The sequence below is a fragment of the Phoenix dactylifera genome, unplaced genomic scaffold (genome assembly GCF_009389715.1).
Source record: "Phoenix dactylifera cultivar Barhee BC4 unplaced genomic scaffold, palm_55x_up_171113_PBpolish2nd_filt_p 000112F, whole genome shotgun sequence".
Taxonomy (NCBI): domain Eukaryota; kingdom Viridiplantae; phylum Streptophyta; class Magnoliopsida; order Arecales; family Arecaceae; genus Phoenix; species Phoenix dactylifera.
Window position 1 is genome coordinate 1381905 of NW_024067684.1, and position 16458 is coordinate 1398362.

A 16458-nucleotide genomic window follows, 5' to 3' on the forward strand; every position below is an offset into this window, starting at 1 on the left:
TGCAGGCTGCCTAGGCGAGTCTTCAACATACAAGGCGGGTGCTGCAGACTAGTTCGGTTATCTTGGAGGGCGATTCGATTACAATGATCAGGTGGATTCAAAAGGATCCGAGGGGCGAGAGCATAGACCACCCCTTGACCTGGGATATAGAAATAATGACAAAGGATGGGGTGGCCTTCCAAGCCAGGCATGTATTTAAAAAGGCCAACAGGACGGCCGACTATATGGCTGCCTACACGGCTCACCACTCAGGGTACACTGTGGCCAGGGGAGAGGAAGCTGCCACGAGGCTCCGTGAGTTTGTATTTTTTGATTTTATTGGGTGTTTCGTACATGCATTGTATGATGAACCTGCCACAGCAAAAAAAAAAAAAAAAAAAAAAAAAAGAGGAAAATGAATACCAACAGGTGTAAACCAAAATATGGTTCACAGAAGAATTGGAGGAACAATAAAAAATTTGAAATTAAAGCAAGTAAGCGACGGAGAAAACAAGAGTAGTCGCGATGATTTACCGAACACATGGCGAAATAGAGGAAAAGGCATTACTCAAATGGCTAGCAGAGGAACATGAAGTTGTGGAACAGAAAAGAAACCCTTTTGGTTGAATACTCTTATGAAATTCTCAACTTGGTTTTATCTTTAATCCTTTTATTTTTGATTCATTAACTTTCAATCTTTCAATTCTTTTTAATTAGCTTTTAATCTTCAATAGTATAGATAACATTCCAGTAGCTAAAAATCCTCAAGTCTTTCTTTTTAATTCCATGGCATGCCCATAAAGTAATCCAGTCTGATCATAAACTTCACTTCCTCTCCATCCCATTTCAAAAGAATAGAGAAACAAATTTATTTCATTATATACCCTCATGATAAGTTTTTGGCTACTACTTAAATATTATTCATCTTATTTTTGTTCCATGCTACAAAAATGATATCATTTTTATTTTATTTTAATTTGTTATCATTTTTATTTAATTTTTCATTTTCAATTTATCCTTTCATTTTATTGTTTGCACATTCACTTAAACAAAATTTAAGATTATATATATAATACTTTATGTTGATTTTATTGTTTTTGTTCTACAATTTTTTTTTTTTTTTTGTTTTCGCTACACGCGCATTGCGTGTACCGAGACTTGGAATTTACATATCCAACTTCCGAACAAAGAGTTTTAGAAGGAGCTTCAGACAGGAATATTCTCTGGAAAACAGTAGCAAAAGGCACCACTGATGTCTGAAACGTCCATAACAACCAGTCGACAAGGAAGGTGAATTGCTTTCACTTTCTTTCAGGCATACCAGTTCATATTGTTGATTAAGCATTCTGAAATAACGATCACTAAAAGTAAAATAAAGCAAAAGGCTACTTGAAATTCAAATTTTTATTTTTATCAGTTAAACAACCGAATAGTTCAAAACACAAGCTCGAGGTAGTCTAACATGGATATAACTAGGAAAAGAGAAGCCTAGATTCCAAGCTAATCTGTAAAATGGTCTGATTTTCCAGGACAAAATAAACTTCTTCCACGCAAGCATTTACTTGATCTTCTTCTTAGGCCTCAGCTGCAAAAGAGTAAAATTCATTGTAAGACTGATTCAAAGGGCTGTTATGTTTGTCAGGTTTAAGAAAAACAGATTAAAACAAAAACCAAAACAAATGAGGGCCTCTTCAGTATTGCTCTTGTTTTCTATTTTTTGTTTTCAAAAGCTATATCAAGAAAAATTAACTAGACGGAGCAACATTTGACAAAACCCAAAAGAAATGAGGGCCTCTTCAGTATTGCTCTTGTTTTCTATTTTTGTTCCAAAAGCTATATCAAGAAAAATTAACTAGACGGAGCAACATTTGACAAAACCCTTTTGTTTTTCTGAAATCGTTTGTAAAAATATTTAAATTTTTAGGTAGTCAGAATTTAGTGCTTTTGAAAAAGAGTGAAAATAAAAGCAAGAAATTGCTTAAGTTTTGTGCAAATGCTATCTTTAATGTCAATCTCTGGTATTTTACTAATTTGCAGAGCAAAAACAAACAAACAGAACAGGCAAATTCCCGAAATGCTTCCTTGGATGGTTTTTATAAATACTATTTTGAAAATTTTGACAGCTCACAAAACCTCTATGAAAAAACAGATAACATGATTTCCAATAAAACCTATCGTATTTGCCAGCAGAACCAAAGCAGATGCATGCTACAGAAATAATGTTGACTACAGACATTAAATTGAGGGCCCAAGATTAAAATGAAATATTATCTACATTAATACTAACTGACAACCAAAACAGGAACAGAGCCATCCAGTTCATACATGAAATCAACTTCGATATATTGCAGGATAAAAGAACAGCGAGGAGGTTACCTGGTTGCTGTGGCCACACTTCTTCTTCCGGCAGTTCACAGCCCTTGGATGCAACCTTGCATAGCACCTACACAATTAGAAAATGTCAGATTCAGCTTATTTAAGTGAATTTTATTTTTCTATTTTTGACATGTCTCTGAAGATTAATAACAGGAAAGCACAAATAAGAAAATTGGGTTCAAAAATTCATGTTCTCCTGTTCATAAATATAGGTGAAGTAGGTCAGATTACTGGGAAGCATAGGTTGCAGCAGGCCAAGAATGGGAAGAAGCATGATAAAGAGTTCAAGAAATTGTTTTAGCTGGATTACATTTCCTTGATCAAGAATTCGGGCAACAACATAAAGTGAGATTTATGTGTCTAGTGCAAAATGAAGGTAGCCCTATGAAAATGGTCAAGAAACAATTGAGTTGGCTTAACAAAGATTGTGATCCTGGATAGAAATGCATGCCGGAGTTGACTCTAATAAGATAGAAGAAGAATAACTTGTTCATCATTGCTACAATTTAAACCAGAGCAATTAATCCAAAATGTCTTTCAAAAACAATAAAAGATTAAATGACGACAAAAATAAATTGAGTATTCGTTTGGGGAAGACCACCAAATTATAATGTTGAGAAAGCAACATTTGAAATCTACCACACTGGATGAGTGGATGCACAAAACACATCTAAAAAGTATATCCCTTTAGGGTTGGATTGGCCGGTGTCAAGCACTCGAAATAAATTTTGAGATCTGATTAGCAAAGACCAAAATAACCAGGTCTGCAAATAGGGATAGAGATCAGTTGTTTCATCTCATATATAACTGTAGAAAGGGGTTTGTACAATACATAATTTCAAGGTCTATGTATACTCCTGACATACATCATTATAACATGCATCTGCAAACTATTCCTAATAAAGGTAGCCAGAACTTGACAAATCCTTTGCAAATTGACAAACATTGCAGCTAAGCCACTTAGGCACTACCCAATCAGCAATTGCAGAAAAGGCCAAAATGAACTAGTGAATCTACAACTTTAACAACATAAACCTAATTGAGTTTAAAAATCTACTTCTGATGTGTGATTGGCAGTCAGAATATCAATAAGCATCATAATTAAGCTCACAAGAGAACTTCGCACATCTAATTGATTCATCACTCCTGCCACAAGTTATCTTACATATTTGGTTGCTGAAAAATAGATTGATTATCATTTAAAAAAAGTGAAATCAACTGGATGGTAGAGAGCTCTGGCATAATCAGATGTTCATAATTCAAAATATTGCAATTTAAATTATTATACAATCAGTCTGCATTGACATACAATTAGCAGGTCAGAATATCAATTAGCCTCTAAATTGAGTTCATAAGTACACTTCACACATCTAATTGATACCACACCTGCCATATATTTTCTTATGTGCTTGACTGTTACAAGATACATAAATTGTCCTTTTGATGGATTAGACTATGTAGAATCAATTATTTAATAATTAGAAATGAAATAATGTTTAGGGCACTTGAATCATAAGCTAAAAATATTCGTCAACAAAACGTACAGATGTTATAGAATTGACAGGTCAGAATATCAATAAGCCTCAAAAGTTCAGCTCATAAGAAAACTTCGCACATCTAATTGATTCATCATCCCTGCCAAATATTTCCTTGTATTAATGGTTGCCAAAAGGGCATGTTGGTTATCCATGAATGCATCAGAAGATTTCAAAGCACTTAAAATAGAACTAACCAGAATAAAGATGTTCATTGAAACAATGGAAACACAAAAAATGAAAATATTTCTCCATTCCATCTAATGGGAGATCCAATAAATAAACTGACCAGCAGGTTACCAAATAAAAACACCAAAGATGGGCAGCAGAAAGCTACAAGCTCATCTTTGGGTTTTACTTTAAGGGTAAACCCCAAATGTCAAATTGAAACCTCCCAAACAAAATGAAAAGAGAAAGGTACCAAACAAGGACTCTTTGGAACCTGGGCATCAATGTTGCGTGGCTATGACTCGAAACGCTTCCACATGGCATACATAAAGGAAGGCGATCTTAAGGGCCACGCTAAATTGCCTAAAAGCAAACAATCAGAATCACCATCATGCTATCATAAATGCACTAATGCTGGTATCACCACCACATATAATCCTGTGCACTGACAAAATAAAGGCCAGAGCCAAGACACTGTGGATCCACCATACTTGCCAGGTCCCCATGGGAGACCTGGTAGAAAATCAAAAATACCATACCCTGCTCATAATATACATTCTTCTAGAGAAGAGCAGAAAACTAAACGAAATTATGAGAAAGAAAAGCAGACTGAAAATTTTATCCGAGCATAAAAAAAAATAAGTAGCAAAACTGAAATCCATTGGCAAACCTGTAGAAAAAGAAGAAAGTATGACTAGTGAGATGAATGGCAGCCAAATAAAGGTAAATGTACCAATAACAGGACATTCAAGTTTCAAATTTGATTTCACTACCTTAATATGCATTATCTGACCAAATTTTGCATTCAAAGTCTCAGACAACTAACATTTTAATTGAGGACAACAAGAAGCAGTGTTTCATTTACATAACTAGAGTAGTAACATGAATGATCCCAAATATATAACATAAAACAGCTTGAAGCAACAAATATACAACAATATTGAGAAAGCAAAAGTCCATAAATAACAGTAACTATACATTTAAAAGGCTTGATACTAAGTTTTATAAGCATCAAAACAGTCACAAAACATTTCAATCATATTTGGATCCTCCTGGGTTTAATGTACAAACTGGCCGCATGTTTCGCCCGTGAAAATCAACTGCCATTAAACCCAAAGCAGGTGACAAAGTTTAGGCAAGCCTAGATATTCGGACCTATGGTGACCTTCACAGCACATGTAAAGCATGCAGGCTATATCCCATAGTTCCAATAGCACGTTCGACTTTTTCTTTTCAACAAGGAACATCATATGCTAACAAACATGCCAACAAATCCATAGATCTTTTTTAGTATAGAAAACGAAAGAATTCAATATAGACATATAAAAACATGGCAAACACTTCATTTTAGCTGGCCAAAACAAAAATAAGTTCAAAGGTGAAAACTTTGGTCCAGAAAGAGGGGTGAGAGAGAGAGAGAGAGATTAAGATGGCATACTTTCGGCAGATCATTTTGTCCTGGTTGTACTTCCTGGCCAGAGCCATGAGAGAGGGCTCTATGATCCCTCCCCTTAGCCTCAGCACCAGATGCAGCGTCGACTCTACATCACCAAATCAGCCAAAATACTCGTCAGAGAGAAAACCCTACAGATCTGGAACCAGCACATACGAGAGAGAAATTGGGGACAAAAAATTAAAACCTTTCTGGATGTTGTAGTCGGCGAGGGTTCGTCCATCCTCAAGCTGTTTCCCGGCGAAGATCAGACGCTGCTGGTCCGGCGGAATGCCTAACATTTGGACAAAACGATCATTAAAAAATAAATTAAAAATTTGAAGATCAAACAGAATCGTTAAAATTTCCAGAAAATAAGACAAAATTCGTAAAAAATGAACTGGAACGAAGCAAAGGGGGAGGGAGGGAGGAGGAGAAAGAGACCTTCCTTGTCTTGGATCTTGGCCTTGACGTTGTCGATGGTATCACTACTCTCGACCTCGAGAGTTATGGTCTTCCCCGTTAGGGTTTTCACAAAGATCTGCATCGTTCCAGAGACCTCTCGCGCCCTCGAGCCTCTTCACTTCTAAACCCAGGAATGAGAGCCACGGCGGTTCAGTTTTATAGGCGTAGTCCACTTCGCCAATCTAGGGTTTCATTTTGTGGCGATGTAATGACGAGATTGCCCCTGTTTAGCTCTTTGAGCTTCCCGGTCTAGACCGCCCGGTCGAGGGACCACACCATAAACCGAATGAGGCCCAAAACACAACCCAAACAAACCCACTGGGGTTAAGTTATGGGCCTAGCAACAACAGGTCTTGATGAAAATTGGTTTAGAATTATCAATCTGCCAACTTTGGACACATCAGGTTTATTTGGGATGCACACCAAGCTTGTTTGGTTACTCAATAAGTGGTATGAGGCTCCACCTATATCTCTCTCTTCTTCCTCATCAAGTCATCCTTCCCTCTCCACTCGTCCATGATGCCTTCCTCCTCTTCCCGGAGTTCCTTTGAATCTTAGTCTTGAAGGCATCCATCCTAAGTGTATATCATATGGCCATGGATTGTGTATGTTTTGAAAACTATTGTATCAATTTGCCTAGAGGTATAAGTTGGGTTGTTGTTGGGATGTATTAAGGAAGCTTAAAGTATGTATCAAAAACTACTGAGTGTGTATCACTTAGACACATATATATATTGTATATTGGTAAATATAATATTCTGAAAATTGTATATTAGTTTGCTTGAAGATATATTGGATTGGTGTTAGGTATGTACCCGAAAAGCTTACAATATATAGATCAAAATCCATCGAGTATGTATCACCTGGACATGTCTATGTACTAGTGAACAAAATATTTTGGAATTCATGTCTGGAGGTTTATATTGGATCGCTACTAGGTATATATCAAAGAAGCTTAAATAATGTATCAAAAATCCCAATGTATATTACTTGGGTATGTATTATGTATTAGCAAACATGATGTTCTGAACTATGTATTAATTTGCATAGAGGTCTATATATATACTGGTGAACACAATCCATGGCTATGGGGAGAAAGGGATTGTATTTTGGAGAAGGAGATACGGATTCGAGGGGGAGAAGAAAAGTATCACAGATGAAAGGAGAAGGAAGGATGGCTTGAAGAGGAAGAAGAGAAGGATGCCGGTAGATAGCCTCATGGACGACACTTCACATATTTCTTTATTTTAAGTCACGAGATGGACGGACTTTGTTAGTAGAAGGAGTCTCGTCCTGCTTTAACTCTTCGGTTTCTACTTTAACATGGATGCGATAGGATGCATGGCAAAAAAGGAACACTGCCCCATATGATCTTCTTTGGTACATGCACTAGAGGATTTTTGTTCCTCTTTTTAATAGTTGTTGTAGGATGCCACTAGGGCTACGCTCCACATGTCACACCTTATCTTGCTAGGGTGTGACCACCAATCAAGATCCAACATCTCTCGCTTAAATATGCTATGACAAGGTGCACTTGGAGAGTTATCAATGACTCAGTTGGCTATATTAATGTCAACTCTTATCCACAACTACCATGGATTGGCATGAGATCATGGTTAGGCCTATACAGGGCATGGTGCAATTGGTTTAAATTTTCAACCGCACTTTTTTTAAAAAAAATGGAATACATTGTCTATTTCTTGAATAGATACAACCATTATAATCAGCATATAAGAGATTTAAGAGCTGGGAAGGAGCCATTGTAGAGTTCCATAATATGGTCCTAGTTCAAGTGTGAACAATGAGAGCCTATGGTAGGGTAAAGTAGCATTGATCATCACACTCAGAATATTTATAAAAGATTGGAAAGAAAGATCTCATGGATTTGGGTTTAGAACCTCGATTTCAAGTAAAAGAGTGCAGCAAGTCAGACCAAATGTCACAGTTCAGGATGGGACACGGACTACGACCCAAAAATTAGAGCAAACAATAGCCCAAATAGTCAGTATGATTAGCCACATAAACTACAACCCAATAAGCCACACTATTTACTTCTTGATGGACATGAGTCATCTCAAAAGAATGAAGAGAAGTAATCATTTGCTAATAGTCCTGCACTAAAGGATGAGACTGAATATCTGGAGGTGTGGAGGCTGATAACCACCTAATAACTGTCAAAAAATTTCCCTCCAAGATAATTTGCGAGGCTTCCAAAGTTTTGATAGCATGTGTCAAACCTTTCCATGTTATATGAAGTTTAGCCATAGGAACTGTAGTATCAAAACCCTGCAGCACCTACAGCAATGAGAACACCTGTGGAATTTCTATTAATAAAACCCCAACCACCATAAATACCTCTATTCTAGACACTACCATTGAAATTGATTTTGAGAAAACAATGGGGCGATGGTTTCCAAGAGAAATAAATCACTCGAGGGATTGCAGAGCCTAATGAAAAAGAGCCACATATTTTTCTTTCTATTAAAGAGTTGTTTGCACCATATATCTACACACATATATGGGCCAGTGGGCCAACTGAATCAAGTTAATCATATGATGAGTGCACCCAACAAATAGATTGGATATTATCAAGGTTCAATGCCAGTTCTAGGTGGGAGAGATCCACTTATCTCAATTTTGAAAATGTAAACAGTTAGAAGGGAATAACTAACCACTACATGTAACTATATAAGAAGATGGGAGGGTATGAAAGAAAGTTTATAACTAGAACAGGAGACCCTTTTCCAAAATAATGAAATCTCTTTTATGTTATCTTCTTTACTTTGCTTTAGTTTTTATAGTAGATTTACAATAGTTGTAGGAAGCATTCTGTTATCCTTGATAGTCCTTGAATTTTCAAGGCATTCAAATCCGATCTCATCTTCTTCAAGTTTCGGTCATAGGCCAGGGGCACGTTGCGCAAAGCTCCTCACTTTGTCATTTGCTTGGTATCCCAGTTTTGGCTTGAAATTAAGAGAAACAAGTTTTTGGCATACTTGATGGGACACTACGCAGAATACCGCTAAAGAAGAAGACTGATATTCAAGCTTCCATTATGTTGCAACCAGAAAATCCTATTGAAGATTCCTTTATTACGGAGGAGCAATAGGTTTTTAGGATGGTATAGATGGAAAATTCCCCACCATCATGGCAACCTTGTGCTTTTAGTAGTGAAACCCAATGAGGGGTATTTCCCAAACATAATTTTGGCCGGCACGAAGGCCAGCTTCCAATTATAGGATCATTCTGATGGGTAGTGGGGTAGATGTGCGACACCATCACATAGTTCAAATATTATTTGGACGAAAGTCAGAAGGATCTCTTGGAAGCATTGATAAGCCAATTTGCAACGGTTCTAAGACCGTTAGTTAGTCAATGGGAGAATTTTTCTATGCAAATATCCAAGCAAATTGATAGGTTGATTGCCATTTTAGTTAAGAATTGATCTTAACAGATGTCTTGCAACACATCCCTACATTTGCAGATTTTTGAAGGCACTCCCCAATTTACACGTCGGTCACCTGTCCAAGACTTGCAATATGGAATCATAAAAAATTTAGGATGGCCTCACTTGCAAAAACTTATGTTGTATGATAAAAGAAAGGCCGAGTATTATGTGGGAGAATCATTAGGATGGACTCCTACATATAGAATATCGATGTTCCTATTAGGCTGCAAGGTCCTGTTGTAAGCAACTACCTCAATGAGGTATAAGCCGAGCGTAACTACCAGTAGAGATCTTATTGGCTAGTACGGGAATGGAAGTAAGCTTGCGGTTGAAGTTGTGGTTAGTGTTGGAAGGAATCAAACCCATCATATGGAATAGATGCAGTTACGAATGCTATGGGGCAAGGAGTTTTACCCAACCCTTCAATTAATGTTAGTCCTGGAGGGGTAATGTGCTTCGGTGGATAACGCAGTACCGTATGCTAATGTTGGTGGATCTAGTTATCTATTGTAGCAAGCAAGTCTAGCGATAAGTTTGATACCTCTATCAAACTCAGCTATCAATATTTAGGGCCAATTGGGGTATCCACTGATTGATAATGTACTGCCTCAAGGGATGTACCTATCTGGTTCCACGCTTGTTTCTTAAATATAGAAAAAGAATTTTAATGTAACTGATGTCGACCCTTTTGTAATATATTGGAATCTTTTGTTTTAGCTGTAAATATACGCACCCCCACATCAATGCATAATGCACCAAAATTAGGACGATCGAAATCAATCACCATCAAATTTAGCCCAGTTGGCAGATTTGGTTAGAGAGCAACTCGACTTCCTGTATCGACCAGTTAATAGGCCAATTTATAGAAAGCCATTTCTAGAATCGTATGCCCAAGTCTATGAGTTTTCCAAAGGATATAAAGTGCCTGAATTCACTTGGTTTTCAGTGATGATGGAGTATCTATGGTGGAACATATTGGAAAATTTTCTATCTAATGTGGTGAGGCAGTGCTAAAGATTTTCTTAAGCTGAGGCTATTCACGAATTCACTTGTAGGTTTTATTTTTTTCTAGTATGTTAATGTGATACCCAGTATCTGGGCCCAATTCATTTGACCGGCCCAGAGTAATTAGCTCAAAGGAGTTGGCCCCAAAAAAAAAAATCAGCATGTACTTGGGAAGAAGAGGACTCCCGATGGAGTCTTCTTCCTCCCCAAGTTGGTCGGATGGAATCCGACTTTGGGTGAATTTTGGTTGCAACCGAGCTCTATTTAGAGCTCCCCCATCATCCCTCTTCCACTTCACCGGAGAACCCAGTCATCGCGGATTCCTCTTCGATTTCTTCTGCAGCCGTCGATTGTGTCAATGCCATTGCCATGGCCAACCGTCGTCGGAAACTAGGTAAGGACCCAGCCTCCCTTGAGCTACTCTTTCTCTCCTTTTTTTGGGGTCGTCGAGAGCCCCGATTAGGTCAGTGATTGCCGAATTTTTGGTAGAAAAGGATGATGTCCTATTTCTCCTATTTTGGTGGATCGATCGTTTTTCGTCTTGATTCTAGCTTGTTTCGTCATCCGCACTTGTCCCTCCCGCTCCCCGCAGTGGCTTATGGCCACTAGAGTTTTGGTCGCCGAGATGCTTCGGTTCTACGATTTAAGAGGGTTGGAACTCCTATTTTTGATCTGATGCCACTAGTCGTCACTGCTTGTTGCTGTCGGCTGCCGTCGGGCGCTACCCACAGTGGGCGGCTGTGAGTCTCTTGACTCAAGGCACCACCGCATCGACCCTCTGCCTCTCCTTTCTTCTTCCCTTGGCTAGAGAAAGAGATCATGTTCTCTCTTCCTCTCTCCTTTCTCTCTCTTCCCCACTTTTTCTCTCTTTATAAAGTTTCTATCTCTTGATTCATGGCCAGATATGTCGATTGATCTAGGTTGCTATTGACAACCAAACTCAGACCTTTGATTGGACCCGGACCGAGAGCCTCTCTATGAAGTTTTTCTCTCTATTTAGACTTTCTTTCTACTCTCTTTAGAGATGATAGACCAGTAAGATACTTCTCTTCGTGATTTTGGGTCAATCCCGGTGAAAGGTCCTGATCTAGGATCGTCGGATGGCATGTCAGCCCCTACCCTGGTGCCCGCCAAACACTAGATTTGATCACTCCGATCTTTGTTGAATCATCTATGCCCTAGTCTAAGCAGGATTCGATGAATTTCACTTGATCGGACCGACTGAGATATCTGGCACTCCTACTTGGTCAGCCCTGTGAGGATGTTAGAATTTAGAATTTTTATTTTTAAATTAATTTGATGAAATTCTAATGAAAAGTATAATTTTGGAATATTAGGCTCTAAGAAGAATTTTCAAGATTAATTGGATATATTAGTTAGATTGCATTCGCAAGGTAAGTAATGTAACTCTTTTGCCATTGACTTGAACCACAATTTGAGGTGAGGAATAATCAATAATACATGGATTGCATGTATAGTGTTCTATGATCTATCCTGCACATATCTTCTTTCCCATCAACAATGTAGAGTTTATCCTTGTTCACAGTTGGGGAGATGGCATACCCTCCAACCCTTCCTTTGAGAAGTTGATGCGGCTCTCCATTAGCCAAAGGTTTTTCATCAGAATCTTTACCTGAATCCATTTTCATCACTAAATGAACTGTGCAGGGCATTCCCCCTATAAAGCCTCTCATGTTTTTTTTAATCATGACCTTCTCGGTAGTCCTCATGGTTGGTTTTGAATCAACAATTTTGTCAACATACTCTATGCCTTGTTTGTGATTGTAGGCTTTTAAGTCAATCCCCATAAGTTGATCTTGCTGAGTTGTGGCTTTGAATTTTAGGACATCTTGCATTAAATGCCGGCTAACATGCTCTGCAGCTATAGAAATAGTAAGACGTGGATTTTATACCAACTAAACATGGAATTAGAGAAGCATCACATATGTAGAGGCCTTCATGCACTGCAACTTGATCAAATTTGGGTCAAAAACTCGACCTTTGGTGTTGCAAACGCCTTGTGAAGGATTTGATGCTGCATTGTGTCCTCCTAGGAGGTGGACTGAAGTACTCCGATACCTTGACATGAAAAGAATTCCTCGTAGTCTCTTTGTAAGATTTTCAAGTGGTTGAATTTTTCTAGGGAGATGAGGATTGGTGCGTATCTTTTTTGTTTCTATATCTAATACAATTCTTCTATTGGATGCATTGTATCCCATTTCATTGAGCACCACAACCTGGCTAGACTTCAAATCCATCAATTGCTTCAACTTATCAATTAATCCATGAAAGAACCAATAACTAAAGAATGTTGCAGACAAACAATATTTGAAGTGCTTTCTCTCTTGATGAGATGAGCATTCATTTGATTGGCTTAAATAGACAATATTATACGTTGTAATATTCTGTACATGGAATTAGAGAGAGATTGATGGATCTAAAACAGAAAAGAATAGAGCCGTTGAGAAGTTTCCCATATAGAGAGTGACTGACTAAGTCTTGTGAGAGATTTTAGGTATTGAGTCGTTGCAGCTAGTCTTCCTTATCTTGCAGCTGGTGTTCCTTATGAGGTAGGATTCTTTCCTTATTGCAGCTAGTCTTTCTTATGAGGTGGGATTCTTTTCTTATCATACCCCCTCAAACTAAGCTGGTTGTGGAGGTGATGAGAAGCCGCTGGGGAGGAGCCCGAGACAAGGGTTTTGTGAATAGATCCGCAACTTGCTAGTTGGAAGGGACATGCCGAGTTCGCAATCGACCCATAGCAATCTGTTCGCAAACATAGTGGTAATCTATAGCAATGTGTTTGCTATGTCCATAAAAAACTGGGTTGACAGTCATGTACAAGGCACTTAGATTGCACAAAAAAATCATCGGTGGGTGTCGTAGGGAAATATGGAGTTCTTGGAGAATGTATGTGAGCCAAGTAAGTTCTGCAACTGTATGAGCAAGGGCACGGTATTTTGCTGTAGTGTTGGAGCGAGAAACTGTTGCTTATTTCTTGGCACATTAAGTAATGCAGTTTGGCCCAAGAAAGGTACAATAACTGGTGGTGGACCGCCATATTTCCTTACACCCTGCTCATTCAGCGTCGGAGAAGGCATAAAGGTTGAGAGAAGTGGTCTGTTGAAGAATGAGCCAATGATGAATTGTGCCATAGACATAATGCAAGATGCGCTTGACAAGGCGTAGATGAGCCTCCGAAGGCTGTTGCATGAATTGTGATACAAAATTCACACTAAAAGCGATGTCCGGTCTTGTGACAGTGAGATATTACAATGCCCTCACAATGCTGCGGTACATGGAGGGATCTTTGAGGAGAGATTCATCCCCATTTGGTTTGTCCTTTGGATGCATAGAAGTGACTGTTGGCTTCCAATCTGCCATGTTAGCTCGCTGTAGGATTTCCATAGCATATTTAGCTTGAGACAAAAGAAGACCATTAGTAACAGGGGTCACTTGGATCCCTAAGAAATAATGTATTAAGATGCAAAATTCACTCTAAAAGTGATGTCCGATCTCGTGACAGTGAGATATTACAATGCTCCAACAATGCCGTGGTAAATGGAGGGATCTTTGAGGAGAGGTTCATCTCTATTTGGTTTGTCCTTTGGATGCATAGGAGTGACTGTAGACTTGCAATTTGCCATGTTAGCTCGCTGTAGAATTTTCATAGCATATTTAGCTTGGGACAGAAGAAGACCATTAGTAACAGGGGTCACTTGGATCCCCAAGAAATATTGTAAGGGACCAAGGTCCTTCATTTCAAACTCGAAATTGAGAAGAGCAATATAATGATTAAGTAAGAAAATGTTGGAACTAGTGAATATGATGTCGTCAATATAAAGTAGTAAAACAAGGGTTGCATTGTGTTGGTGACAAATAAATAAGAAGGGGTCCTATCGGCTACAAAAGAAGCCATGAGCGAGCAAAAAATTGCTAAATTTGTCAAACCATGCCCTTGAAGCCTGTTTGAGGCCATAGAGGGCTTTAGAGAGTTTGCAAACATGATTAGGAAACTGGAGATTGACAAATCCAGGTGGTTGAACCATGAAAATAGATTTAGTCAAATTGCCATGTAAAAAAGCATTTTTAATGTCTAATTGACGAATAGGCTAGTTCTTAAATAGTGCAATCGTAAGAACAATCCTAATGGTTCCAGGTTTAATGACGAGAGAAAGTTTCTGAGAAATCAACGCCATCAACTTGGTAAAATTTCTTAGCAACCAACCTATACTTCAAACATTCCAGAGAACTATCTGAATTTAATTTGGGTTTAAAAACCCACTTATTTCCGATTACATGCATGGAGGGTGCTTTTAGAACCAAAGTCCATGTCTTGTTTTTTTGAAGTGCACGAAGCTCATCAAACATGATTTGTTTCCACCCTTCATGACGTAATGCGAATTTAATGGATTAGGTTGTGGAAGATCTGAGACCAGGTGAAGATTGGCATACCTGGGATTGGGCTTGCGGATGCCCAATTTAGATCGAGTAGTCATAGGCTGCTCAGTGAGAGCATAAGTAGCTGAAGGTGCTGGACAATCAAATGGCATTGCGTCTGACTTCGAGTACTCAGCATGCACCATGGGAGAATCTGCGAGGGGTTAGGCAAATTAGTGCAATAGTTAATAGGCGTGATAGATGATTTATCTGAGCCCAAGGGAGAGAGCCAGCAACGATAATCCGAGATTACTAGAGGCACACAGACAACATGTAGCAATCCTAGATATTTGAAGGGAAAGATACCTTCATCAAACGCAACATGTCGTGAAATATAAGTGCAACGCGTAGGAGGATAGAAACACTTATAACCTTCATGTTTTTCACTGTAACCCATGAACACACAGGGCAACAACTTCTAGTCAAATTTGTTTGAAGTATTATCCCAAACTAAAGGATAATATTTTGAACCAAATACACGCAAAGTATGATAATCAGGGTATGTACTATGTAAGCGATAAAATGAAGATTGATTATCAAGTGTCGGAGAAGGAAGTCGATTTATTAAATAGACTACAGTTTGGAAAGCTTCAACCCAAAATTGCTTAGGCATGCCTGCATGGAATAATATAGTTATCTCAAGTTCACGAATATTGCGATGTCGGTGCTCCACGACCCCATTTTGTTGGGATGTATGTGGACAAGAGATCTGATCCTTGATGCCTTCATCCTGTAAGAATTTCGTTAGTGAAGCATTAACAAACTCACCTCCATCCGTTTGAAGGATTTTGATTTTTTTGTCAAATTGTGTGGCAACATATTTATGAAAGATAGTGAAGACATCGCAGAACTTAGACTTGTGTCTAAGAGGCACAAGCCAAATATACCGACTAAAGTCATCAACCATTGAAACATCAAATTTGAACCCATTAACAGAATTCATGAGCGCAAGGCCCCAAAGATCAACATAAAATTTTTCAAATAAACCAAGTGCCTTGTCCAGAACGGGTAAAAAGGGTAATCGGTTCATTTTTCCTAACTGGCAGCTCTCACACAAAGCTTTCATGGAGGTACCAAAAATAGAGATAAGTCCAAGACACTTTAAATTATGAAAGACCCGATCATGTGGGTGGCCCAAGCGTGCATGCCACTAGTCCTTATTTGCTGATTGAAAACGGTTGGAAAAGAAGGCTTTGTGATTGGCACCGATAGAGTAGAGGTTGCCCCTTCTAGTTCCTTGCATTATTATTTGGTTGGTGGACTTGTCCTTGATACAAAAGCCCACACGAGTGAATTCACAAGCGACAAAATTATTGGATGTAAGTCTACCAACAGAGAGCAAATTGCATTCCAAGTCGGAGATTAAAAGAACTTCATTTAAGTGCAAACATGTCTTACCCTTACCTAGAGTGGCAGTGCCAGTATGTGTGATATGTAACAATGTACCATTGCCAACCATAATATTGTCATTACCCGTGTATGGTTTTAGATTAGTAAGCATAGCTTCATTGGAGGTCATGTGAGTGGACGCACTAGTATCCGTTGTTCAGTCGTATTCTTCAACATCTGTTTCTAGCGTTATGACAGAGAGAGCTTCACTGACATCTTTT

The 16458-nt window shown here is 38.6% G+C and overlaps 1 protein-coding gene and 3 non-coding genes across 4 annotated transcripts; all 4 read right to left on the bottom strand.

Moving 5' to 3' along the window:
• Positions 1-1347: 1347 nt before the first annotated feature.
• LOC103718877 (ubiquitin-60S ribosomal protein L40) lies at positions 1348-6105 on the bottom strand. Its single transcript, XM_008807877.4, has 5 exons — positions 5935-6105; positions 5699-5785; positions 5497-5599; positions 2356-2422; positions 1348-1564 (listed from the first exon to the last, which is right to left on the bottom strand). Exons 1-5 carry the CDS (start codon positions 6035-6037, stop codon positions 1538-1540), a joined length of 387 nt encoding a protein of 128 aa, XP_008806099.1. The 5' UTR covers positions 6038-6105; the 3' UTR covers positions 1348-1537.
• On the bottom strand, positions 3424-3510 carry LOC113463514. Its single transcript, XR_003387856.1, has one exon. It is a non-coding gene; the product is annotated as a small nucleolar RNA Z266 (small nucleolar RNA).
• On the bottom strand, positions 3665-3750 carry LOC113463513. Its single transcript, XR_003387855.1, has one exon. It is a non-coding gene; the product is annotated as a small nucleolar RNA Z266 (small nucleolar RNA).
• Positions 3911-3999, bottom strand: LOC113463512. The gene has a single exon (XR_003387854.1). It is a non-coding gene; the product is annotated as a small nucleolar RNA Z266 (small nucleolar RNA).
• Positions 6106-16458: the final 10353 nt, after the last annotated feature.

What these genes read in the sequence shown, in the direction of transcription:
- LOC103718877 (XM_008807877.4), bottom strand. Translation starts at nt 6,037, where the DNA reads ATGCAGATCTTTGTGAAAACCCTAACGGGGAAGACCATAACTCTCGAG. An exon ending in CAAGATCCAAGACAAGGAAG is followed by an intron (nt 5,786 to 5,934) that starts GTCTCTTTCTCC and finishes TCCAAATGTTAG; the next exon opens with GCATTCCGCCGGACCAGCAG. An exon ending in AGTGTGGCCACAGCAACCAG is followed by an intron (nt 1,565 to 2,355) that starts GTAACCTCCTCG and finishes ACTCTTTTGCAG; the next exon opens with CTGAGGCCTAAGAAGAAGAT.